We start from the raw sequence: 27,347 nt of genomic DNA on the forward strand, positions 1-27,347 counted from the left end.
CTCAAACCAGCACTAGGTTCACTGATAAAACTGTAGAAAGACCAAACAAAAAAACTGCTTGGATGATATTTTCAATCTTATTCTTTTCTATTTGCATACAGTAAAATCATTATAAATATGCTATAAAACCAGTCCAAATATTAATACATTTTCATTCATTTTAAATAAAGATGAACATTATAACTTACTGGATTTTAGCTAAGAACTTTCAGCTAAGAACTATTAGTTTCTTTTAAACATGCTCTGCACTAATATTGGGCCAGATTTTGCAACCCTTACTCATGTTGAGTAGCACGTACACAAGTATTCCAATTGGCTACTACTCAATATGAGTAATTGTGTTTGAGTTCTCCTGTAGACCTGCTCCTTCAGGATCTCACTGTTCTGAGCAGCAGTGGCGGTGTATCTTTGGGAAGTCCCTTTGGGGAATTTCCTCACTCATTTATTTTTTATGCTGTACTCTTCGCACCTGCTTTCTGCTCCCAACTCTGCCATCTGCTATGCTTCTCTCCCCACCCTCCTGTTCTGCTTTGTCTCCTTCACACCCATCTCCCACGCCCCTTTCCATTTCTTCGTCTGCCCAAAAGCCCTGCACTCAATCTCTTCAGTGCTTGGCTGTGGAACTAAGCCCGCAAGAAAGGGTTACAATTTAAGAGTCTTTTCAAATTGAGTCTAGGCCTCTGTGAACCCAACACATGTCTACTGGGCAAGTGGAAGCCCATGTGCAGATTTTTTAAGAAAGCTAAGGGAGGTGTGTTCTCATCTGAGTTTGAATGTCTGGTGAACAGCTTGCTGCATCTCTACATTTTTGTGCACATGTTATGCATGCATATTAGCAAGTCATCTTTGTCTTGGGGAAGACAAGATTTTGAACACAATTTGCTTAGTTACTTTAAAGCTACAGTAGATAGAATACATGCTTTGGTTCATCTACATAGCATAGTGAATACCACTCTCCTTTTTTTTCCTGTATTGTCATGAGGAACATAGTCTAACTATAAATTACCTTTGTGTATGGAGAGATTAAATATGTAGTAGGTGCCGTCTATCAGAACACTTCTGGCAAAGAAAACAATTCTTACAGCCAGGAAATGCAAGAAAGTTCAGCAAAGCGTCCAATATATTAGTGTTATTGTCAAAAATAAGAGGCTGCAGGATCTATAGCTAAACAGAAGATTTCAGTTCCAGGGATATCAAATCCAGTGCTTTTTAGGAGAAATAAGTTCACTTAAAAGGCAGTTAAATATATATTGCCTGTTAATGTCACCTGTAACTTGTCAAACACTTATTTTAAACAGGATATAGAAGCAGCAGAGAAGAGGCTGCAAGCAAGAGTACATCTACAGCCACATCCTGATATTGCTAAGCTTGAAGTAAGTCCTGAAATAAACTCCATCCTTTCCCTTGCTGGGTACAAAATAGTTCCCTTTTTTTCTGAAGCATATTTATAAAGTAAAAATAATTGATTTTGAAATTGACTGGTATAGCCAAGGGCCTGTGTACTGTGCAGTAGGCTGAACCTAAATTCTGGGCTAAGGTCCCTAGATTCTGCAGTAGCCAGGGGGAAATTCTCTAGCAGATTCAGATATTTTTTTGACTGGAGCTTTTTATTTAATTTAAATATGAAAAATGTAAGAATCACAGCAGCCTTTATAGTGTTTTTCAATATTAAATTCAACTTACCTTTTTTGTCCTTACATTTTCAGTTTTAAGTACACCATAGATTGTCATCTTCATGTTTGAGTCAACAGCCCATGAAGATGAATGGGGAAGTTCACACCTGTCAGAGCTATTGTGTAAGGGTGGTTGGGAACATGTGAAGATATCACTGTTGCAGTCACAGTTAGTTCACATTTTCAAGATTTTCTTTCCAACCAGAATAGCTTGAAGCAATTTTTTTTTAAATTAAAATTGAGGTTCTGGAACACAAGTCTACAGAAAAGGGTGAACTCTGCCATGGTGAAATACATGGGGCCTGATTATAGTGATTGCCATCATTCAGTTAATATCCTGAAGTCCTGAGTATTTAGTAGATGAAAAAAATTGTATCAAAATATACTTTAAAAATTTCTGTTACAGTGACAGATGTGACAGCATGCTATTTTAATGGTCATATCACTTTAAAATAAATAGGGATGTGATGCATTCACTTTTTTGGATTTGTTGGGTACTAAATATCACCTATCTTCCCCTCATCCACCAAAATAAAAATCAGACGCAAAATATAAATTTAGGTACTGTATACTACAGTTAACTCAGGAAATGAAGCTGTTTAAAATGAGTTGATTATATTAATGAAATAGTAAATAGCATTAAAGTTTAAAATATATTTTAAGTTGCAACTTGCAAACAAAGTTAATTCTGATAGCTGACAAATTACTTAAAAGTGAAGAAATGGGACTAAGTTATTTAAGCTGAGTCTGTGGTATGATCCTGCAAACACTTACACACATGGGTAATTCCATGGAGTTCACTAGGACTATGCATGTTCTAAAGTTAAGTGTTTGCAGGACCAGGTCTAAATTTATCCCTGGGATATATTTATTACATAAGTCATAAATGCCTGTTTGTGTGCTGCAAATAGAGTTTTAGTCCTTAATAATTTAAAACAGTTATCACTTACGCATGGACTGTACTGTCTCAGCTCTGTTTTAGCAGCATCTGTCTGTATTAGGCCTGAAGTCCCAGGGGCGGCTCTAGGCATTTTGCCGCCCCAAGCATGGCAGGCAGGCTGCCTTCAGCGGCTTGCCTGCGGAGGGTCCGCTGGTCCCACGGCTTCAGCGGACCTCCAAAGCCACGGGACCAGCGGACCCTCCGCAGGCATGCCGCCGAAGGCAACCTGCCTGCCACCCTCGCAGCACCGGCAGAGCACCCCCCACGGCTTGCTGCCCCAAGCACGCACTTGGCATGCTGGGGCCTGGAGCTGCCCCTGTGAAGTCCCATACGCTAGAGAGTTTTGACATTTCCAGTTCTGGTTCAATCACTGTGAAGAATTACATACCATTGCATAGTAAATTCTGCAGAACAAATCTGGTAGCAATTACACAAAATAGTACAGATTAAAAAAAATCTGGTGTAGATCTTTACAGTGTGGATAAACTGGACAAAAGTCAGATAATTCTTAGCGATTATTGATAGAAACAGTGTTGACTTTTGCCTTCATCCTCCCCACTCAATAGTGAGAGTTATGGGAGAGTGGTGTTACTATTTCAAGGGAAAATTTCACATATTTAATCTTATATTTTTAAGGAGAGGGCACTAAATAGCATGAAAGGAAAATATCTTTCATATACAAAATAGACTGTCCACATTCCTTCCAATAAAACTTTCAAAGGATATTTAACACATGGCCTTAATACATATGTATATCAGATGTGATTTTCACAGTTGATTATAATGGCTCCTTAATTTAGCAGTCCAAGTACAGATTCATGTGATTACACACAAAATTTCAAAGAAGATCTATTGCGTAAATACATATTTTATTAACGATGTATAGATATTGTGCATATGAGTTACACACATGAACCAAAATAGTTACCCAATAGTCCAGCACTTCCAAAGGAGAGATTTATGATGTATCACGTATGTGCACTAAAATATTTAAGTAAATAAAAATGGATTTTTTCTTTTTTTAAAAAAGCCTAAATATATGTGTACAAAATCTATACAAATATTTTGCTAAAAAAGCAATCTCCATGTAAATATATTGGCCCCTGTTGAACAAAGCATTTAAGAGTGTGCTTTAAGTTAAGTACATTGTTTGCTAAATCTGGACCTTTGTCTCCAACTCTTAACTAAAGTATTTTTATGGCCTGTAGTATAAATTGTATGATTTCATCCATAAAATTAATGATTTAATCCATAAGCATTAACAAATATATGCTCAAAATGCTCCTGTGAAAATGGGGAATGTTATCTCTATTCTTTAGTTGGAAAAACTGAGACACAGAAGTTAAACCTCTTACCCAAGACCCTAGAACAAGTGCATGTCAGAGCTGTAGCTAGAAATCAGGCACTTCTGGCTACCACTTTGTTTCTTAGACCACAAGATAGCTCAAGAAAGAAAACTGCACAACCAGCTAAGTACTGGAACCAATTACATTATCGGGGATTTATTCATGGCAAAATTTAGCTCGCAAATATTTTTCAGACAACCTCAAATTAATGCACTACTTGTCTGGTGATAGCATTAAACAACAATTTTATTTTTATCTCAGAATCCTGCTAAACTAGAATTATAATGTTAATATTTAGCCTTGAGAAAATGTGTTTGTTTTACAGAAACATGAGTACAATTCCATGAACATGAATACTACCATTATGATGGGTTCTCTTTCTAATATATTATCCACCACAAGAGGGCACATTCAGTCACTGCATAACTTACTCTAGAAGGTGAAATCCTGCCAACTTCTGTTACATTGTTTAAGTGAGGGATTGGAAATTTGGTATCCAAATAATTTGGTCTTTTTTGAATTGCTTCACAGATAAGGCTAGCTTTAATAACACATTGTATGTGTGTATTGTTTTGTGATAAATTGGTAAATAGATTAAATTGTGAAGCAAAGTTAAATTGCTTATTGTTGCATCATATCTTTCTTAGACTCTCTATTGGGCATCGGTAGAAGAATCTATTCCTAAGTGGGAGCAGTTCCTTTTAGGAAGAGCACAAATGCCTGTTGGTTTTAAGAAAAAGAAATCTACAAAGTATAACATAAGTCACCCAGAAGGAGCTGCACAAAGATAAAGAGAAAACAAAACAGACTACCATTTGACTTCAATGGGCAAAATAATCCCATCCAGACAACAGTGTGTCAGGCCACTAAATTTCAATTTCAGTGTATGTATATGAAAATTAATCATGTTTGATGGGTTTTTTCCAGTTGTATCTGTGTGGAAGAGTTCAGCTAAACTATAGTCTGCCAGCTCAAGGAGGCTCAGGGTAACATTTCTCCTGGTGGGAGGAACAATCCTTTTTTGAAAATGACTTTATAAGATCAGAAATTAAAAACATTGGTATATGGAAGCCCACCAGTACAATTGCCTCTTTAAGATGACAAGAGTTTTAGGTTACATATAATCTTTCACTTTTGTATTTTTAAGAATGTTGTATATAAATCTACCTTTTATTTTCTTGAACCTCCTTGGCCACAGGAGGGATTTACTCTGGGAAGAGCAGGCAATTTACACCAGGTTGTGGGAGAAGCTTTAGTTTATGGCTGGGATCCTTTATATAAGCGCAGTGGTAAAGGGCACATATTTAGTTTGTATGTCCCCTGTTTTCCCTGATCATGTCAGTGACACTGATTTTTTTTCGAGGGGTGGGGAAGGGGCTGTGTTGGTCTCATCCATAAGCAATTGCAATTTCTGTTCCATTAACCACTGCTGCACCCTCTTTCCCTGGCTCACTTCCCATATTAGGTTCTGTGCCTGGTTTGCGAAAGCTGATGCCAATGTGAATTTGGGTAGAATCCAGCCATGAAGTTCATTTTACAGACATTGAAGTAACAAACATCAGTATTATATTTTGGCCATGTTTCCTTTGTAGTTTTAAGCCATTGCTTTGTGTTGCTTTCATTTTGTTAATGTAATCCGGAGACACAACTTATGGATAAGGCCAAGGGAGGTGGGGACGAACCAGACAGAAAGCCAGCCCAGCTGAGCGCCCAAAGATCACAGATACTGGAATAAGAAGGTGAAGAGCTTGCTTTCTATCGCAGATCAAGGACGGTTACTCAGCCTCTGGCTACAAGCATGGAAGGCCAGCCAGTGGTTTTTTTGCACATTGTTAATTATTTGTATTCTCTTAAGTGCCTAGGAGCCTTTGTCATGGACCAGAACCCTACTGTGCTAGGTGCTGTACAAACAGAACAAAAAGACAGTCCCTGCCCCAGATAGCTTACAGTCTGAGGCCAACCCCTTGGTAAATTAGTGTGCCTGGGAGCCACCGTCCATTGCTTTCTAGTGTTTGCATATATTGAACACCTAATTTAGAGAGAAATCCTTTCAAGTAAATGACTTAGAGGTCTTTGTGGTTTTTCACTCTTCCATAGCAAGGAAGGATGGTGGACTTTGGGGTGGAGGGGAGTGGATTCTTCCAGATTTGGGACTCGAGTCAAGAAGATCAATAGAAACCAATTTCAATAAAGGGTGGTTACTATTTCCATAGTGCAAGAAGAATTCATGTACATGGTTATATGAAATTGGGCTATGCAAACCACTCCAGTCAGCTATAGGCTAACCAAATTAATTACCAGGAACAATTAGGAATGATGAGGCCTCACTCCCTTATTTGCTGTTAGGGGGTGTGTCTGTGTCTGGCGGTAACCTTGTCGCTATATCTGATTTTTGTGTTATGGATGGATGATCTAACAGCACCTTTCTTATACTCCCTGACCAACCTCTACACAAGTATCACAGCTCTTTACACTGCTCCATAAGGAAGGTTCAACTTCCGAATTGTGCACCTAGAGCATTATGTGAATTTAATTAATCAAATAGGATTTAATTATCCAGTGCTGACTAACTCTTAGTGAGGAATTCATTGACCCTCAGAATAGGGAGCAGCCTCTCCAGCTGGAGACCACAGGAAGTCTGAACAGTTTGCAAGGGCCAGCACCTGCAGAAGCTATTTTCCGCTAGATCAGGCCCTTAGTTTGCTGAAGTTAAATCACTCAAAGATGCACCAAAAAAAAGAAAAAATCCCCCCCCAGCTGCACTTTAAAATGATTTTACATGTTCAAAGTTTATATGAAACTTTTTCTATTTAAGTGTCCATTAAACTGATACGTTTTTACAGAAACTGCCATGTTAGAAATATCCTGTTGAGTGGGTGTTGGTGTTTGTAACAATAACGTTGTTTTCATAATATGTGATGGCAGATTAGCACGCTTCTCTGCAGTGCTGTTAACAGTTGTAATTAAGGAATAAATAGTAAAGGGTGTCAGTCCGATGACAATTCCATCTATAGTGTCACAATACAAAATGTCACAAAATATTAGAACTGTTATATAACTACAAAAATATCAAATTAGGCTTTCATCTTTGAAGCAGAAAGCTTAAAAAAAACTAGCATAGAGACTGTTGCAATTTTATTCCTACTCATTGTTCTGTCACAAAGACAAATTGGTAATATTTTGTTCTATAAGCTTATAAAGTGATTCTCAGCCATACTGTTGATTTAACAGGAGTGTGCGCAGATTTTTAGTTCTGGAGCTCTGAAATTATAAATCCAGCCAGATGCAGGAGTGATAGAAAAGGAACAATTTTTATACTTCAAAGGGGAGCTTTTTGAAAGGCACAAAGGAAGTTGGGTTCCCAAAGAGGAAGGATGAGTCAGTGGTTAGCTCACTAGCAAGAGACCTGGATTCAATTCCCTGCTCTGCCACAGACTTTCAGGGCAACATCCACAAAGGCATTTAGATAACTAATTGCATGTGCCCAACTTGAAAATTGAGATCCTTAAAACTTGTGGTCAGCTGCTGCCCCACCCAGTAGGTGCCTAAATTCCTTGGGTGCTGAAGTTCCATTTGGTCCTCAGGCACAAATCTACCTTAAGTCCTGATGCCACCAAGCTGTTCAGCAAGCTCCTGCATAAGATCCAGCAGGATTCACAAAGTAAGCCTTTCCCCTGCCTATCTTGCCTACAAGGCCCAAGCTGATAGGAATTCCCAGAGTATGTCTACTCAGAAACTAGACATCCATGTCTGGCCTGTGCCAGCCGACCTGGGTTTGTGGGGCTCAGGCAGCAGGGCTGTTCCACTGCTGGACTCAGGATGGAGCCTGGACTCAAGACCATGCAAAGTGGGAGGGTCTCCAGAGGCTACATAGCAGTTAAACAGCCCTGCAGTCTGAACCCCATGAGTCCAAGTCACCTGGCACCAGCTAGCTGTAGGTTTTGCTGTGTACACGTACCCTCAGAGGCCCTCTTAGAAGCTCCCAATGAAAAAGAATGGAATTTAAGTTCCTACCTCCCATTTGTACTTTTGAAAATCTCTCCCTGAGATTTGAAAATAATGAAGGAATATTCAACCACAGTGAAATTTATTTCTGTTTCAATTAATCTGAAAAATGACAACTAAACACATGATGAAATTGTGAAATGTTGATTCAGGGAAAATATCACATTCCCAGACTTAAGGTGTCTGACTTTGGTAGTGAACAGCTCCAGATATTTTAACATCCATTTCTTTTAGTTAATTTCAATCAATTAAACCATACTAGGTCTTTTGGATTGTAATTCAGTAAGGATTTTATAGTGTGCAGAATGTTGAAGCTTAAATTGAAAACAATACTGATGATGCTAAACTTATCCTCCCTTCAGAGACTTAGGAAATTGAAATTCTATATTGTTCAAAGTGTATGGCCTTGGAAGCAGCAGAAGTACAGCTACTCTAGTGCATAAGGAAATATATCTATCCAATGTAGGAAAATGCATAAGAACGGACATACTGGGTCAGATCAACGGTTCATCTAGCCCAGCATCCCGTCCTCTGACAGTGACCAATGGCAGATGCCCCAAAAGGAATGAACAGACAGGTTATCATCAAGTGATCCATGCCCTGTCACCCAATCCCAGCTTTTGGCAAACAGAGGCTAGGGACTCCATCCCTGCCCATCCTGGCTAATAGCCATTGATGAACCTATCCTCCATGAATATATCTAGCTCCCTTTTGAACCTCATTATAGTATTGGCCTTCACAACATCCTCTGGCAAGGAGTTCCAGAGGATGACAGGGCATTGCATGAAAAAATACTTTCTTGTGTTTGTTTTAAACCTATTACCTCTTCATTTCATTTGGTGGCCCCTTGTTCTTGAATTATGAGAAGGAGTAAATAACACTTCCTTATTTACTTTCTCTATACCAGTCATGATTTTATAGACTTCTATCATATCCCCCCTTAGTCATCTCTTTTCCAAGCTGAAAAGTCCCAGTCTTATTAATCTCTCCTCATACGGAAGCCGTTCTATACCCCTAATCAGTTTTGTTGCCCTTTTCTGAATCTTTTCCAATTCCAGTATATCTTGTTTGAGATGGGGTGACCACATCTGCACGCAGTATTCAAAGTGTGGGCGAACCATGGATTTATATAGAGGCAATATGATATTTTCTGTCTTATTATCGATCCCTTTCTTAATGATTCCCAACATTCTGTTTGCTTTTTTGACTGCCGCTGCACATTGAGTGGATGATTTCAGAGAACAAGAACCAGAGGAAAGCATCCTGAACTGAGAAGGCAAAAGAGGCCATGTCACTGCCTGCACCGCTGTAACCCAATGTGGTAAGAGATTAGCACAAACAGAGATTTTACGTGGACCTTGTGGAACAATGAAGGAAATGGGGCAGAGAGGCAAACCGCAGGGCATCTGAGATGAACAAATAGGGGTGATTCTCCCCCCTTCGCTTGATCGCAGAGCTCAAGGGCTATTGTCAGCACTGAGGGCAATCATGCTGTCGCTCATGCAGCACTTAATAGACCTTGTCAGCCACCTTAATATATTGGTAGGGTTACTGTTGGTCCTGTGTGCCTTAAGTTGCTGTGTATATTGGCCCTGATTCAAGCCAGCACTTGAATGTGTGCTTAACTTTAAGCATGTGCTTAAGTCTTACTGACTCCAGTGGGGTTTAAGTCTATGCTTAAATATGGTCCTAAATAGGGATGCTGTCCTGAGCCATGGTCATTATTTGGAACATATGATTCCAAGTAGTCAGTCACATCTCTGACCCTGCCCCATCATCTTTTTTTTTTTTTTAATTAACCTATGTAGTTTCCTTTCAGTTCTTATGTGCTTTTTTACTGAGCACATGCTGCTCTACATGCTGTTCTTTCAGGTTCTCCCTTCTTGTCCTTTTACTGCTGGTACTGCAACTTAAGCCATATAGTCCATGACAAGATCCTGGCTGAAATAGATTCTTAATTGAGAAAAGCAGTGGGGAAAACAAATGACTTTACTGTGTGTGGATTAGCGCTTGTGTGTCTCATAAGAAGGAATACTGAATCACCTTATTTGTTAAGTTTATGAGCTGATGAGTAACCCTTGTACTAACCTAAGAACACAGCCTGATTCATACTTATGTCGTCACCTCCACCACCACATTTCCTTAGCTGTACACCTTGATCACGGGGAAGGCAGTGGAGTTAGGTATGTCTTTGGGATGAGAAATTCCTTATTCTTGAATACTTTCTCAAGCCTTTTGTTGTTTTCCTATAAGATATTTATAAAATAAGAGTTTTATTAATTTTAGTTGCATTTCCACCTTTGTATGGTATCCACAGTTGTTTATATTCAAGACCATATTGTCATAGAGGCTTTGAGCTAGATTCTACACTGGAGGCTGCAGTCTCTCTCTCTCTCTCTCTCTCACACACACACACACACACACCCCTTTTGTGCATACAATTCAAGTAGTTAGCTGTCAAAATGCTCAGTTTGAACTTCTGTGCATTAAACAATATTTTAAAATCTGACTCTGAAATTGAGTGTAATCTTAGAGGTTGCTTCTGAAAATGTAGCCCTTAAAAACACAAGTTTTTCAAATATTCATTTTATTTTAATAATTTAGTTCTTATACAGCTAAGATACAAGATAATTCTTAGCTTCAGGAATCCGCTGAAGATTTAAAGGTATTACACCTTTTTAAATAGAGCGAAGAAATTTCATAAATATGTCTTAGGTCATCTAAAGACCAGATCCATGGAAAACGTGTTTTTAAAGTTGCAGTAAGGAGTGATCCTCATGGCACAGTGATTACTTTTGTGTATTCTTGTGCTACATCAGATGTATAGCTTACTGTAGGAAGGGGCTATGCTGGTTCCAAAAGACCAGTATGGCAATCCCCCTGATTTAATGGGGGTTGTTTGAAGTGCAGAGCAGTGCTGAGTTTGACCCAGTGAATACATATACAAGAGACCAACTGCAAAAAAAAATAGCTTGTTTAAAATAATAATCCTTCTCCTGAGTTCTCATTTGACACTGGAATGAAAGAGTTAAACAGCTGTAAGGAGATCAGAATTTCAGAAGTTTATTGCTGAGAAATCCCATATTCTGCCAAACCTGAAGTGGAGGTGACCTATGGATTCACATTTTTGTTTCACAACAATGACACAATCAAGTATTTGATTATCTAAGGTATCATCTTACCAGCAAAATATGGATATAGATTTTTAAAATGCCTTTATGGAAGAGACAGATGCAAGAACAATTCCTTTTTGGATCCTCCTGCAGTGTGAGGTTTTTGTCTTTGGAGTATGTAGTACCATTTAAATTGAGAATTTGTTACTCGTTCAAAAACAATGCAAAAAAAGCTCAAGAGACTGCTGTGACCTGCACCCAGGGCATATATTCTGGTTGTTTTTTGTGAGATCCACATCACAGGAGTTTGTCACTGATCTGTATTACATATGTAATAGTAATGAATTTAATCATCCTCTTCCATATCTTTTCACCCAAGAATAATGATGATCTTAAATATGACTGGGTTTGTTCTTTCCCCTGATTCCTAATCATATCACTTACCAAAGGCCCCTCTTTGAAAGGCTTCTGAATACCAAGAAGTTTACTTACATCATGCTCTTGAAAGAAATACAAGCTCAGCCAGATTTCATAAGATTGTTTTGTAAATACATTGTAAATTAATAAAAATAATTTTTATTCTCCTTTAAATAAATCACTGTTTCTTTGGTCAGTTTATAGCTTAAGCCCACAGTCAATGAGTACCTGTCAAATACACCCAGCTGTGTCACAAAACAGTTTTTGTTTTCAGGCTTATATTTCTATATCTGCAATTATTAGTGTGTATATATTCCCCATAGCTTCATTCAAAGCTCTTTGACTGTTGTGCTATAATAGATGCTGGTGGCTAATTTGCCTAAGTGAATTGCATGCCTGCAGCTTTGTTTAAATTGCTATCCAAACTGCATGCTTCCCCTTGCTTTGGCCACAAAAAAATGTGGTTTTGCCTCTGCTCAAAGACTTTTCTTACAACAGAAGCAACTGGTTATCTGAGAAGATGGAATTGCTCTAAATTAGACACATGAGGCTTAAGAAAGCCCAAAGCCAAGATGCTATAAAAGGAGCATTACATCTTCATTTTTCTGAAGCTTTGAAATGAGACAGAGCAGGCTCATTGAAGGTCTAAACTATGGAACAAATAGGGGAATGTTTATATTTCAAAGGAAGGTAAAATGTTCTGGGCCAGAAACAAACTCTATGCCAAAAAAAAATAAATAAAGCAAACTAAAGAAATCTTTGTATATTTGTGATCACTTAATAGCAACGATAATTCAAAGGAAACAATAGATTAGCTTGTCATTGTGCTTCCCTGGAAATAAATGCCCACAATAATGTGAGAGACCTAATCCATACAAACTGAATGAAGTCTGAATGAAGTCTGTCACAGTTTTTCTCTGTCATCTCTCAAGTGCATTTATAATGATTTAAAGAGCCACTGCTGCTCTACATTGTTGTGTTCTTCATGTTTCCTTTCCCTTCGTTTCTGATTGCCAAGGTGTTTTGAGTATATTTGTGCTTTTCTTCCTTTATAATCAGCTTTCTCCTGCTGGATTCATTCAGTGATGCCACAATCCAATCTTGGTGACATCCCAAATCATTAATATAATGAATCAGGAGGAGGAGGCTGATTATAAATTAGAAAGCTTCTATTTATGCAGAATATCTTGGCAAGGGGCACCAGCAGGGAAGGAAATAGAATACATGACAGTTAGTGGGATTTTGGAGAAATTATTATAAAGGATCCCAGGTGCTCTCTGTGAATTTAAAATACCTGCATGCTTTAAGGCCAAAATCTGCCTGCAGTTAACCCATGAAATATCACTGACTGAGCACAATGTTGTGGGTTACAAAGGCCCAGATCCTCAGGTGGGTAGGCTTTGAACTTCCGTTGTTTTAAGTTCCACTGAGCCTTAACAGCTTTGAGGATCTGGACCTAAGTCTTTAACCCTTTCTGTGGTTGTGCTCGTGCAAAGCACCCACAGCCTCTTGTATGAGCTACCCAAATACCAATTTCTGTTGATATATGAAGATGTCATAACTTAAGTCATTAGTTCTTCAGACCAGAGATGGATTGATTTATCTGACCTATCAAAACTAGGATTTTCTTTTCAGTGGGCTTGTTTCCTAGGTAGACCTCCAATGTTACAATAGTGTGGACATTGTTGTTTTTATTTTTGTGGACATACACAATGGCCACACTATTGTAATATATATACACACACACGCACACCTGTATCCACTAGGAGCACATCACTTTTGGGATTTCTCATTAATCCAATTGATTCTACTCTATCCATCTACCCACACACACACAAAGATGGTGAGACCACAGCTTCCTGTATGAAAACTTGCTTCCTTGACTATTATCTCATTCCACTCCCGTTTGCCTCCTCATATTCCATCTCAGAACTAGCCTGTGAGCTCTTTGGGGCAAGCTCTATCTTTTTGCTACGTGTGCACTGAGACGCTAATCACCAATTGGGCTATTAGCAAAATTATATATGATGATAATCTTCTTTAAAAGGTTAAATCCAAGCAGATTTTAGAAATACCTGCCACTCTCTCCGTATCTTCATTCAGTGATTGGGAATAGGGCCAATCAATTACTTTTGTATCACTCAAAGTGGCATCTGCTATCTTAATAAATGCTTTCCAGGAAGGTTAGTATCAGAGAACAGTAGCTACCCTTACTACACTTTCTGTTATTGGCTCAGGAACCAATCCTGCAAACACTTATGCATGTGCTTAATTTTACACACTGTGAGTAATCCCCCTGGAGTCAGCCATTCACAGTTCATAAACCGTGTGAAGTTTTCACAGGATCAGGGCCTAACACAGTCAAGCCACATCTCTGAAATTTGGGATTAATAAAAGAAGTGGTAAGAGCTCCAGCCTCCCCAAAAAGGAACGGATTTTCCTGAAATATCGTATGCTGCATCTGAGGGTAGAATGTTCCCAGGAAGTCAAATTAGGAGCTGAACAGAAGTTTTAAAGGCACAGTGTTTTGAAAATTTGCCTGAAGTTCACTTTTGGAAAATGTTCTAATTTTCTTTGGCTCCCAATATTTCCAAAGTGGCTTGGCCTAGAAACTACAGATTTGTTTTGTTCGCCTTGCTGAGGAGATGTGGTTTTTAGTAGCTTCCGTTAGTGACAAAATTACAAAGCTTTAGGCTAATAACGAAAACATTAAAATAGCTTGCGATGTTCCACACTAAGGCAGGCAGCAAGTGAGTTAACTATGAGATCATTAAAGCCGGGTTGTAAATGGCCAGTAGAATGCTGGGGAGGGGCTTGGCAGGGAAAAAGAAAATGGTTGTCTAATCCAAGGGATCAGGAAGAGCTGGGGAAATGATCCTGCTTGCACTAGACCTGGTGTATTGATTCCTGTCTCCACCCTGCTTCATAGGCTAAAGAAAACATAAATGTGGTTTGCTGGGGTGGGCTTGGCCCAGGCTGAAGAAAGCCCCTGCTCTGGTTCTCTGTGCATGAAGTCAGAGTTGAGAAATGCTCTGCTCACAGAGTATCCGTGTATAGTTTTCAAGCGGCAGTGTTTTATCTCTCTTTGCTACTAGTGACTACCGTCTAGGCGATGCTTGTCCAGAGCTGCTTTCCTGTGTGTGCAGGGTAAGGTTTGCAATTACTTTGAAATGGTTTCAGCTCTGAATCAACCCACTCCTGACACCAGGCATAGATTATGCACAGGGAAGACAGGATGAAATGGGGAGGAGGTGCTGATGGGGAGGCATGTAGACTGGGGCTAGGGGAGTAGGTGGCCTGATGCTGTGCTACTTGGAACCAGGCATTGTGGGGAAGACAGGACGAGGATGTGTACAGAGGACTAGGAACGGGAGCCGAAGGAGGAGTAGGGGACTAGGATGTGTAGGGATGCCTAGAATTGAGAGTCTGAGAACATGGAAAGGTATAAGGGATTGAGAGAAGCATTGATCTGTGTGCAGGGACGCTGGGTGAAATTCAATGGCCTGCGATAGACAGGTTGGACTAGATGATCTAATGGTCCCTTCTGGCCTTAATCTCTATGGAACTATGCCACCCACTGTTACTGTCTTTACCAAAACAGAATCCACAGCACACCAGCTGTTAGAACATCTGGAAATGAATGGTTAAAGAGGCCAGCCTGGTCCCCACTGCCATAGAAACCTCCATCAGTCAGTTACTGAGTCCCTCCAACTTATGCTAAAGCCCATACCCCCAGAACTGGCAAAAATATACACAATGGTGAAGATAACAAAAAATGAGATTATTGGCGCTGGGCCCCTAGAATTGGAGTTGTTAATGAGAACACGTACTCTAGTAAATTAGCACCTTTGCAGAAGTCCTAGACAAACACACTGGTAGCCCTGCAGCCTTTTCTTTACAGTATCTGTTCTGCACAGCCAGTCTGATGCAACAATGTCAAAAAGGCAGCTCTCCCACAGCACTTGGAGAACTTATACAGTCCCCACATACACAGCTCTATAGTCCTCCCTTCCCTTCCTCCCTGCCTTTAAAATATACTGCCGTCCCATCTTGCTAGGCCAGTGCCTAGGTTCTCACGTCAGCCTCAGAGCTTGGCCAGTGCCAGGGAGTAGACGTCCATGTGTTCTGTGGGAGGGCAGAGGGGTGTGTGGTATGGGGGAGGGGGAGACAGATATGTGTCTGATCTGTCGGTAGGCAGTGCAGGTGAGTGTGGAGCAGGTGTCACAAAATGAGATCTGAAAGGGAAAACGAGATAAAGGGGGAAATGGAAGGAAAGCGTTAGATAAGGACTCATGGGGAGTGCGGCAAAGCACTGTCATGGATCAGAAACTGGCTATGTGAAAACAAAGTGTGAGAATAAATGGTCAATTTCAATATTGCAAAAGGCTAACGGGCATACCTCAGGAATCTGTTGTTCAATATAGGGGCCAGTGTTGTTCAATATAGGGGATGAAAATTGGCAGCTGACCCTAAATTATTTAAATTTACCAGGACCAGAGAAGCCTCTGAGGAACTTGGGAGAGCCCTAACCAAGCCAGGCGAGTGGGCAGCATTGACAAATGCAAGGTAATACACACTGGGAATAACAAATTACTTATGTCCATGTTGGGTTTTGCCAACAATTGTGTTTTTCTTTGTAAAATATTAGTAACTAAACTGACTGTAATCACACAAGGAAAAGCTCTAGCCATGGACAGCTCAATGAACAGCTCTGATCAATGTAAGGCAAATACTAGGATGCATAAGAAATAAGATTGAAAATACCATTGTGTAAATCCATCAGCTGTTTTACCCAGAATACTATTGGGTTCTGGTCACCCTATCTCTAAAACATTAAAGCAGAAATAGGACTCAGTGGCAGGAGCAGATTTACCCCAAAACATGCCATGGCCTGAGGTCCCCAGTGACAGAGAGCCCCAAAACATAGGCATGGGAACAGGTTGTGGGGCATGCCACAGCACCCCCATGTTTTATGCTGGGCTTCACTGCCACCCCGCGCCACTTATGTTAAAACATATTGTTAGGAGCACAGAACCACCCAGGCTCCTGGGGAGACAGGGAGGTGCCTGATCCCGGCCACGAGGGCTGCAGCGCGGCTGCGGCAGCTAATGGGGAATCGCAGGTCCCCTGCTTTGCAAGGACCCAGCAACCAGGGATCAGCGTGCAGAGGCAGCAGGGCGCTCAGGTGACTGCTGCCATGTGGGTCTCTGCCTGCTTCTCCGGGCTGGCTAGCGCTGAAGGATTAGCCCTTAGCCCTGCTCCTTCTGCCCCCTTCTGGGGGCCAGCCCCCCCTCACCTTGCCCAGGGGGCCAGAAATTCTGTCAGCAACCCTGCCCACACCCCCAGTTCCCACGCCTATGGTCCCGGCTGCTGCCCCGCAGCCCGTGCCCAGGTCTGGACCCCCGCTTGGGGTGGACAGAGGTCTGGCTTTCTTTTTCTTGGCTGGGTCCCAAGTGGGGGCACCCAAAAATGAAGCTGCGCATGTGGCCCCCACTAACTCTAAATCCACCCCTGCTCAGCGGTGGGCAATGAAAGTGGTTAGAAGTATAGATGCTATGAAAACCAGTGGACTTGTCTCTGATATTGGCCAATATCAGATGCTTCAGAATGAGGTGCAAGAATCCTGCAGGGGCAAACTAGGGAATAGTTTTCCCATGGAGCAAGGTTCTTCCTAACTCTCATCAGTTCACGGATCAGTTTTATGCCCTGAAGCAGCTGATATTGTTGTATTTGTGGTAAGTAGGTTTGCATCCTCTACATGCCAGACTGGTAGCTCTCTGAAGTTATTACGCAGTGTTTAGGACATCATTTGGGCCAGGATTTCACCCCATAATTCTAAAGTGGGCAGGGCACAGCTGAAGCCATCAAAAGTGCAGCTTAGCATATGAATCTTACTTTCACGACATTAAAAATAATTGTCAGTTTATTTCAGACACCTGTCCAGAACTCTTGTTTTCTGTCTCATTATAAGACACCCAGAAAAAAATGTAATATTTCCTAAACCAAAATTCTTCATGGAAAATTATACAAGTGCTCCTTTAAGACATTGTCTACATGCACAGATGTAACTAGTTAAACTGCTGCAAATGCCTAATGTGTCTGTGGACAAATTGGTTTTAAAAGGGCTTATGAACAGAGCCTCCTATTGACTTAAGCTTACTGGATAGGCCATTTCTAAACCAAAGTCAATACTGACTTAGGCCAAAATCAATATAAACTGGTTCTAAACTGATTGAAGGGTGCCCATGCTGGACTAGTCTAGACTAGGAAAAAAACTTCTCTAGTTTTAATTGTTACCTTGAGCTATCTTAACTCAATTGAAAACCCACTCTACACCGATGTAGACACAAGTAAGCCCAATTTTAGCAGGCTGAATGAGACCATATGATCCTGTCAGTTCAGGTAAACTTGTGCAAATGTGACCATGTCTTCATTAGGGAAATAAGGTGTTTTGTTAATGTGTTAAAATCCTAGTGAAACAAGGCAGTCCTAGGTGTTAGCTGGTCCAAGTTAACTCTGGGAGGGTGTCTGGGATTTACCTATACCAATTAACAAGTGTTAAAACTGCAACTACCTTGTCTTCAAAGTAGGATTTTAACACATCTGCTAATGTGTTTAAAACACACTTTTTTCCTTGTCTTTACGTGTTCTAAGAGAGGTGGAACTGTGACACAGCTAGGCTCCCCTGCAAACTCCTGTGCTCTGGAGCTACTGCTTTAAGGCTGTCTATGGCGGTAGGAGCACCTGCTGTGAGGAGGTGCTTCCTGGGACCTGCCGCGAGGGGGGATTGGCCTGGTGGCTGTGGTTGTGTCTTACTCCTTACAACAGTTAAGAAATAAGTGACACGTCCAGCTGGCATCACCTTCACTCCATGCACTGGCAGGAGGCAGGAAGGTGGACAGGATCTTCAGCTCCAGGCCAGCTGGGAAGGCTTGTTAATACCTGACCTGGTGGAGCTTAGCTAAGGGCCGCCATGTCCAGCCCGAGCCCGACTGGGAGAGGACATGCCAATGCATTTCCCATCCCAGTGGGGGCCTTGCTTTTCTTCCCCACCAGCTTTAAGCAGCCCTGTTTCAGATTGGCCTTTTTATGTTTGATATAAAGAATAGTTGTTGGCCAATTCCATCTTTTCATCACTGCTCTCCAGGCCTGAATCCAAGCGGCTTGTCAGATGCTCATTAACTCCCCCTTTGGCTCCTTCCAGAGTGTCTCCTAAGCGCATTGTGCCAAGAACTAGTGCTTCTTTCTCTTTACCCGGCTCCCTTTCTCTGCTCCATCAGGGAGACAAATTACTTTCCAAAAGGGATCGCCAGGGATGGTTTAATGAGAATTTCTTTGGGCCTGGCCGTGGAAATCAATGTAGTTAACATTCGGTGGACTTAATTGGACTTTTCTCTTCTGCCTCCTTCAAAAAAACTCTGGAGCGATCCTGTTAATCTCTCATTTGTAATCAATTGTGTTGACTAAACAAAAGTCTAGGTCGTCCTTTCTTCCTGTCCCAGACAATCCTTTGTTGCCTCCAAATGCCTCATTCTTGAGTGCTGCTGGTCGTGTAGATGGGTTCGATTGTTGACAGTTCATTATTGCGCTTTTGTCCATTTAATCTCCCTCGCTGTGTTTTGCATGTGCATGCCTTAATGAGCTCCGTTGGCAATTAACATGTTTCTAGCAGCAAACCGGTTGCTCAGACGTTTGGAGAGCGGAGTGCAGGGAAAAGGGCAACGCATCTGCCTTTGGGTTGGTCGCTTCCCAGTGCTTCTCTCCAGCCTGCTGGCCTCCCCCTGCTGCTCCACACACCTGCCCCCCGCTTTTCTCATCTTCCATGGGGGGGGGGGTGTTAGGCTGGAATTAGCACGTGGGGGATAGCACCCCCCAGCAGCAAGGCAAATGGAGCGCGCAAAAGGGAGGGGGGTCTGAAATGTTGGCAACTTCAGTGTCACTTTACATAGAGGTCCCTCTAACTCCCCTCCCCCCCCAAAAGTACCAGGCCTGCTCAAGCTGTTGTGTTCATGGCTGTGTGTTTGTATTATTATTATGATTTGAAGCTTGCTGGCAAGATTGCTGACGTGTGAGCAGTCATGGACAGCAGCAACATCTTGCGGGGGGGGGGAGATAATTGGAGTCGTGTGTGTGTGTGTGTGAACATACCCCCCCTTGCAATAGCGTGTGGCCGGAGCGGGGGCTGTATTCCCCAGTCAATGTCAGAGCCCAGCCTCCCCCCTGCCCTTGGCGAAGATCAAGGTCCGCACCCAGAGGCGTGTGCAGATAATCCAGCCCCCCAGTCCCTTTAAACTCTTCCTAAATCGATCAGGACTCGACCTTGCTCCCCGCAGCTGGCGGGCCCGGGGCCGCTCGCGTCAATGGGAATCCGGATCTCGCCCCTTAACAGTCCTTCTGTGGGACTGGAAGTCACTCCAGAGCGGCCCGGGTCCACGCGCGGCTCGCCTGCTGCTGCGCGGTGGGGCCAGGCCGGCCGGGGGCTGAGCGCTCGCGTGGGAGGGCAGGGGCCGCTTGCTGCAGACATCGCGGTTCCACCCCGCTGTGCGATGCCCCCCCCCCAGGGGTAACTGGGCCCGCGGCGGGCGTTAAAAGAAGGCAGGAGCCGTTCAAAGCCTGGCTTGTGATACGAGAGAGAAACACGAGAGTGACACCCCCGGGAAAAGCGTCTGCAGCCCCCCCCATTCCTGGTGCAGGCAGGTAGCCCCCCCCCAATTCCTGGTGCAGGCAGGTAGCTGCTCCCATCCCCGCCCCCCCGCTATTCCTGGTGCAGGCAGGTAGCTGCTCTCTCCTTCCCCCCCCCCGGCTATTCCTGGTGCAGGCAGGTTGCTGCTCTCCCCCCCCCCCCGGCTATTCCTGGTGCAGGCAGGTAGCTTCTCCCCCCCCCTCCTGGGCTATTCCTGGTGCAGGCAGGTAGCTCCTCCCCTTCCCCCCCCGCTATTCCTGGTGCAGGCAGGTAGCTGCTCTCTCCCCTCCCCCCCCCGGCTGTTCCTGGTGCAGGCAGGTAGCTGCTCTCTCCCCTCCCCCCCCGGCTATTCCTGGTGCAGGCAGGTAACTGCTCCCCTCCCCCCCCCGGGCTATTCCTGGTGCAGGCAGGTAACTGCTCCCCTCCCCCCCGGGCTATTCCTGGTGCAGGCAGGTAGCTGCTCTCTCCCCTGCCCCGGCTATTCCTCGTGCAGGCAGGTAGCTGCTCCGCTCCCTTCCCTCCCCCCGGGCTATTCCTGGTGCAGGCAGGTAGCTGCTCCCCCCCCCCGGCTATTCCTGGTGCAGGCAGGTAGCTTCTCCCCCCCCCTCCTGGGCTATTCCTGGTGCAGGCAGGTAGCTGCTCCCCCCCCCCCCCGGCTATTCCTGGTGCAGGCAGGTAGCTGCTCTGATAGCTGCTGACGCTCCGGCCGGGGCCCAGGCGGGCTCACTGGGCCGGGAGACGCAGCACATGCCCGAAGTAGGGGCACTGGGAAGCAGGACCCCGCCCGTGGACCTGGGGGCGAGCAGGCTGCGTTCTACGCTGCCCTGCCCCAGGGCTCCCGCTCTAGGGACCAGGCTCTTCCTCTCGCCGGGGCTGGAGGCGAGACTGCAGAAAGGAGCAGTTGCGCTGCTCATTTGGCTGTAGGGGCCTCGCAAGTGACTAGCGCGGACGCGGATTCCTGTGTCACCGCCACCTGTTTCTGACGCCCTCCCCCTCCTCCCCGGACAGCCCGCAAGGCCTCGCCTGGCTGCGGAAGACAGGAGCCGGGGACTGGGCTGCAAAACGATCCACCTGCTTAAAGTGGGCTCCAAGCTCCTGTCTAGCTGTGCGCCCTGGGCCCATCCTGCTCCCCTCGACCCGCCCCTGGGAGCAAGCTCGGCCCTTTGGGTCAAACCCCCGTGGCCAGGCAGCGGGGCCCCCGCGGGAGGGGCCAGCTGGGAATCAGCTGTCCCAGAGGGGAGCAATGCCCCCCAGGGCTGCCCTGGCGCCCCCACCTGGCCAAGGTCCGCCCCCCGGGTCACTTGGGAGAGGGAGAACTGGTGCTGCTCCCAAGGCAGGGTTCGCCCGGGGCCCGGGCAGCCCCACCTGTGCCACCAGAGCGCTGCTCTTTGCACCAGCTGCGGGGTTAGACGAGCGACCCGGAGCTGTTCCCCTAAATGTTCCCTGCCCCGCTCCCAGGCTCAGCACCGCCTGTGGGAGCGGGACTCCCTGCAGCGCGGGGTGAAGCGAACGGCCCCGGGTTGTTCCCCTAAATGTTCCCTGCCCCGCTCCCAGGCTCAGCACCGCCTGTGGGAGCGGGACTCCCTGCTGCGCGGGGTGAAGCGAACGGCCCGGGGATGTTCCCCTAAATGTGCCCTGCCCCGCTCCCAGGCTCAGCACCGCCTGTGGGAGCGGGACTCCCTGCTGCGCGGGGTGAAGCGAACGGCCCGGGGATGTTCCCCTAAATGTGCCCTGCCCCGCTCCCAGGCTCAGCACCGCCTCTGGGACCGGGAATCCCTGCAGCCGCGGGCTTAGGGTTCAGAGACGTTTTTTCTGAGCGGGATTTTGTATCTGAATCTTGCAGCAAGTTCTAAGGCAGAGCGACTGCACCACCACCCCGGGCCCGGCCCCGGCCCCTGCGGGACGATGCTTCTGGCCGTTGACCTGTGTCGCTTTCCCCCCGTAAAAATAAGGAGGACGAGCCCTGGCCCCTCTGGAGCAAGCGGCGAAGCTCAGTCGGGCGCGGGGCGGGACGCAGGGGGCCCTCGCCTGCCCGCATTTAGCCACTCAATTAAGTGGGGAAAAGCGAAGTTCCGCTAACGCGGTCCCCAGCCAGTCGGTGCCCGGCTGGTTCGCGTGTTCATTGGCGAGCTTGGAGTGAGCAGCACGCGCGGGCCCGGCCGGCTGAATTCCCCTTCCCCCCTAGAATAATATTGTTCCTCCCGACGTGGGCAGAATAGACACTTGCATATTAAGAGCCTGGGAGGAGGGAAGGGACCAGTTAGTCTAATCCCACGGCTTGATTATCCATATTCGGATCAAACAGGGGTGGCTGGGCCCTGCTGGGAGTGATTAGATTAATGTAATGCGGTTTGAAGGGTCTGTGTTTTCGCTCTTAATTTGGGTCATTATTCGGAAAGCAAAGCGCGAGCTCATTTCATCAGCATTCAGGGCAAAGAGAGCCAGGCAGGAAACGGGCTAAATGCGCCTAATGAAGGGCCCAAAAGGTGCCATTCTGGAAAGCCACAATTATCTGCCATCGCCGGCCAAAATCCTCCTGCCAGTATTACCGAAATCCGCCTTTTCCGCGCTCCGGCGGGGGAGCCGACGCCTCGCTCACCTGCAGGGGAAGGGGAGAGTAGAGCAGGCGCCTCGGCTGACGAACAGCCCAGCAACCTGGCCGCTTTGCTTGTGTTTCACTTCGCTACGCGCCTGCCTTTATTTGTCACTCTCTGCCCCTGCCTGCCCCAGCGTGCTAAAAAGCCCCACTAAGAACAAACCGGCTCCCTAGAGAGAAGGGGGCAACTCAGGTTTCCCACGCGCTTCCCCTGGGCTTGGAGAACTGCGCAATATTAGGTGGGAAATGGCTCCATGGGCCGGAGCGACCGGTCGCGCTTGTAGGCACTACAGCGAGCGGTTCGCCCCGCCGCTCCCCCGGGAAAGGCGGGTGGCAGAGCGCAGCTTTCCAGCAAACTCCTGTCCCTGCAGGCTGCGCGGACCCCCCGCGCGGCGGAGAAAGACTAGCCCAGGCCCGGAGTACAAAGCAAACCGGTGATTCCTCCAGCTAGAGACACTGAAAGCAGGGCCGGACCTGTTCTCGGCTGCTTTATTCTTTCGTGCAGCTCTTAAAGGCTCTTTCGCGTCTCGCGTTTTATTTCTCACTCAGGCTTCTGCTGCTAGCAAACCGTGGTCATCTCCCCCCTCTCTAAAGTGCCAGAATCGAAACAAAACGCGCCCAGGGCGGCGATTCCCAGCGCAGAACGAAATCCGAGCGGCAGCGGGATCGAGGCCGCCCCGTCCCGGTGGTTCCCTGGCTTGAATAAGATTTTTTTTTTAACGATTCAAGGGTTAGTAGCAGCTTTTTTAAAAGGCGGGAAAAGGCTCCTAACTGACTTTTTATTATCCCATATATATATATATAGTATATTCCTTATTCGATTGTACATTAATTTTACAGACATATATAAAGATGGCTCTGGTGGCACATATTTTACAGACAGGCCCTGGGGAGAAGTTAAGTTAAAACAAACCCGTTCCCCCTTCAACCCAAGACAACCAAATCCCAGCAGTTGAGCGGCAAAGGAGTTTTAAATAAGTTTCCTCTTATCTACAAATGCGACTCGGAATTCTGGCTGCTAGTCACCTGCTAAGCTGGTTTTTAAAAAATCGGCTGGTTTGCAGAGAGAGTCCTGGCCTCTGGGACGCAGGTGGAAATCTCTGCGGCTGAGCGACCGGAGGTTTTAGCTTTGCAGACTCCTGGGCAGCTCTTTTGTAGGGGTCGCGGTGTCGTGTAGCTTTCGGACGTGCTTCTTTAAATCAAAGTTTCTGCAAAAGCCTTTGCCGCAGGTGCCGCACGTGAAGGGTTTCTTGTCGTTGTGAGTGTGCATGTGGAAAGTCAAGTTATAGATCTGGTGAAAGGCTTTATTGCAGATGGTGCATTTGTACTGCTTCTCGCCGCTGTGGGTCAATTTATGGTTCTTGTAGTTTCCTACGAGAGGGAGAAAGAGGGCAAGGCGGTTACTCGTGGGTTTCCCAAGCTCTGGGGCTGCCCCGCTGCAGAAAAGGAGCGCGCTGCAAGACTTCATTAGGACGTGGAACCGAGAAGTTGTCAAACGTAGTTTGCATCAAAGCCGAGCGGCGTACAACTGACATTACAAAATGAGAGGCCGGGTCAGTCTTCTGACCCAGGGCAAACGGAGGAACCTGGATAAGGCCCCCCAAAATGGCACCTCATTTAAAAAAGCATTTAGTTAAGCCCGTCAGGAATTTCCCGGGCTGAGTCACTGGAAGAGAAAGGCTCTCCGGAAACTTGTCTGCAGCGAGCCGGAGACCCAAACGCGGACCTACCGGATTAAATGCGCGTGTAAACTGCCCAGCTGTGCGGCTGCCTTGCAGGCCAACCTCGGGGTCCGCTTTAAGCCTAGATTGGCCACGCGGGACACCGCTAGAGTCCCCCCTTTTATAACCCCTTTGTCCCCCCCAATCAGCGCCTCCATGTCTCGACATACAGGACCGAGCGCCCCGAACATTGTGGGCAGCTGGGCGTTATTCTGCTGGGGCCAGTGGGGGAACTTCGTATCCCCAAAGAATTTCTTCCTGCTTAGATGAAGGATTTGAAGCGGCACACGGGTTAGGAAACTCGGCCTCTCCGTTCTCCCCCGCTGCTTTGCCTGGCTGGAACCTCGGGCAGATACATTCAAAACAAAACCACAAAAACAACCCAGGCGATTGATATTTTTAAAATACCTTTTTGGTGAAATCCCTTCCCGCAAAATTCACACACGAAAGGTTTGTAGCCCGCGTGGATTCTAATGTGCGTGTTTAGCGTGGAACTTCTGTTGAAAGCTTTGCCGCATTGGTTACATTTGTGAGGTTTTTCCTGGGGAAAGACAAGGACAAGAAATACCTGCAGAAACTTGGCGAAATCTTGCCCGTTCAAAGCCCCATCCCGGCAAATAGATCAATCAAACAAAATAAATTAATCAAAATAGAAACCCAAAAGCAACACTTTGATTGGGTTGTGAAAGGAAGGCGAGCGCGGCACATACCTGCGTGTGGATAATTTTGTGTCTGCACAGGGTGCTGGCCTGCCGGAACCCCTTGCCACAAACTTTGCAGACGAACGGCCTGGCCCCCGTGTGGACCGGCATGTGGCGAGTTAAGTTGTAATGGGCATTGAAGACCTGGGAGGAAACACGAGGGAAGCGTTTCAGGCGAGGGGCGCCGGGGCCCTGTCTCCTGTCCCGGCCCCCCACGGGCTTCGCCTGGGCTGTTCCCAGAAGGCGCAGCTCCAGGCCCCGGCTTGCTCTAGAAAACTCCCAAGCAGGAGGCAGGCCCGGAGCTGGTTGCGCGGTCACTCACCTTGCCACACACTTCGCAGGTGAAGTTCTTGGGCTTCCCGTCGGCGGAGCTGCTGACTTTGCTGTGGCTTTTCACCCCGTTCCTCTCCCCGGCCAGAGCCGTGTTCTCCTTCATCACCTGGTCCAGCTGGCCGGGGAGCCGCTCCTTGTGCGGGTACTGGGCGCTGGGGAACTTGTCCGGCGCCAGCCCGGCCAGCTTGGCGCTCTCCAGCAGGAGAAGTTTGTGGTGCGCTGGGAGGTCGGCCGGGGACTGCGCGCCCAGCAGGCTGGAAGGGAAGAGCTGGCCGGGGAGCAGCTCGGAGGGGTACGCGGAGTCCAGGTAGTTAAAGTAGTACACGGAGCCCTGGCCGGGCATCCCGGCCGCCTGGCTGATGGCCTGGGGCTTGATCAGGCGGCCGGCCGGCAGCAGCGAGTGCCCGAGGCCCAGCTCCGCCTTGCAGCACATGCCGCAGGTGGCTTTGCACAGCCCGGCCGGGCCTCGCAGGGTGCTGCCCTTCCAGAGCTCCGAGTAGCCGAGCAGCCCCTTGGGGTGCGCCTCGTAGGCCAGCGGCGGGATGGGCAGCACGCACGGCAGCGGCGGGCACAGGCCCAGGCTCTTCTTGCTCGGCTCGGGCTCCAGCCCGCCTGGTCTGGGCTCGAAGGCCGGCTTGGGCTCGGTGCTCTTGGCCATGATCCTCTCGATGGAGAAGGCCAGCGTCTTGGAGGAGTTGGAGGCTCCGCTCCTGCCTTCGTGGCGCGGACAAGCGGAGGGCATAACCGTCTCCACGGCCGCCGAGCTCGCCATGGCGGGCAGGAGGCGAGCAGCGAGCCCGGCTGGGCGCTCCTGGTCTCAGCTCTGCATTCCAGAAAAGCCAGGAGACAAATCAACTTAATAAGCACCTTGTTCCCCCCCCTTCAGCTGACCCTACACAAGAACAATGGCCCCGGGAGGGGCGACACCCGCTTAATGCTCATTAACCAGGACGCACCAAAGTAACGTCCAAGCCAGAGCCCCACCAGCCCACGGCTCTCCTCCGCCTGAGCTCGCCTGGCTCTGCCCTTGCAGGGGGAGGAGAGTCCAGCTTGCACGGAGAGGAATTACCTTTGCCCAGCACCGACGAGACGCGTCCCAGCAGCGCGGAGTGGCCACACTGTCACATTTTGATGGCCAACATCTTCCCGAGCGTCAGCTCGCTGGCTCTGGCACCGAACGCTGACATCACACGAAGTCACTCCGAGCAGAATGACACGGGGAGGCCACGGTGCAGCCTCCCTGAGCCCCAGCGCCGGCCCGAGGTGCAGCGGGCCCCCTCCTGCCCGTGTAAGGCGCACAATTTATCCGCCAGCCTTTAAGGGGAAGGAAAGGGGGGGGGAAAAGGGAAAAAGCAACTTGCAAAGCGGAGGAATCGTTTTGCATGTGGCAAATTAGAAGGCAAGTGCGATTCACAAGTCGGGTAGGAAGAAGCGCTGTAGTTACTGCTCGGGTTAGAAAAGCCACTGGGAGGGAGCAGCAAGACTTTTTTTTTCTTTGAAAGGAGGAGGGTTGTTTAAAGCACACCAAACCACCACACCAGCATGCTCGAGTTATTCTGGCAACGCATCCGCGCCCGGCTCCATTGCAATAAATTGTCACTTCTCCGCGAGCCTCCCCGGCATGTCGACATTAATAGCCAGCCCGTTAATTAGGGCGGTGTTATTAATGTTAATTAAGCTAAGTTTAATTCTCCTCCCCGTGTACCGCGGCGATTAACCTTAAATACCCGGGCACGGCGTGGCAAGGATCAGGAGACAGGGCTGGGGCTTTTGCTTAGGAAACAGGGCAGCACCCGCCCTGCCAAGGGGTTTTGCAAAT

The 27,347-nt window shown here is 46.6% G+C and overlaps 2 protein-coding genes across 13 annotated transcripts in view; one reads left to right on the forward strand and one right to left on the reverse strand.

The window, feature by feature from the left end:
- Positions 1–27,347, forward strand: part of C6H3orf14 (chromosome 6 C3orf14 homolog) — a 78,948-nt gene that overhangs the window by 11,011 nt on the left and 40,590 nt on the right. For 10 of the 12 annotated variants that reach the window (XM_050957553.1, XM_050957561.1, XM_050957552.1 and 7 more), the window contains exons 4-6: positions 1,299–1,373; positions 9,203–9,285; positions 15,986–16,060. In XM_050957553.1, coding sequence (XP_050813510.1) covers positions 1,299–1,373; positions 9,203–9,285; positions 15,986–16,060 — 233 coding nt within the window. Of the gene's footprint in view, positions 1–1,298; positions 1,374–4,606; positions 6,956–9,202; positions 9,286–15,985; positions 16,061–18,148; positions 19,617–27,347 lie in introns of those variants that run through there. The other 2 variants (XM_050957563.1, XM_050957564.1) reach the window with 2 other exon arrangements.
- Positions 23,400–27,015, reverse strand: FEZF2 (FEZ family zinc finger 2). Its single transcript, XM_050957491.1, has 5 exons — positions 26,598–27,015; positions 25,518–26,351; positions 25,205–25,339; positions 24,903–25,035; positions 23,400–24,144 (listed from the first exon to the last, which is right to left on the reverse strand). Exons 2-5 carry the CDS (start codon positions 26,298–26,300, stop codon positions 23,897–23,899), a joined length of 1,299 nt encoding a protein of 432 aa, XP_050813448.1. The 5' UTR covers positions 26,301–26,351; positions 26,598–27,015; the 3' UTR covers positions 23,400–23,896.

The sequence above is a fragment of the Gopherus flavomarginatus genome, chromosome 6 (assembly GCF_025201925.1).
Source record: "Gopherus flavomarginatus isolate rGopFla2 chromosome 6, rGopFla2.mat.asm, whole genome shotgun sequence".
NCBI classification, from domain to species: Eukaryota; Metazoa; Chordata; order Testudines; family Testudinidae; genus Gopherus; species Gopherus flavomarginatus.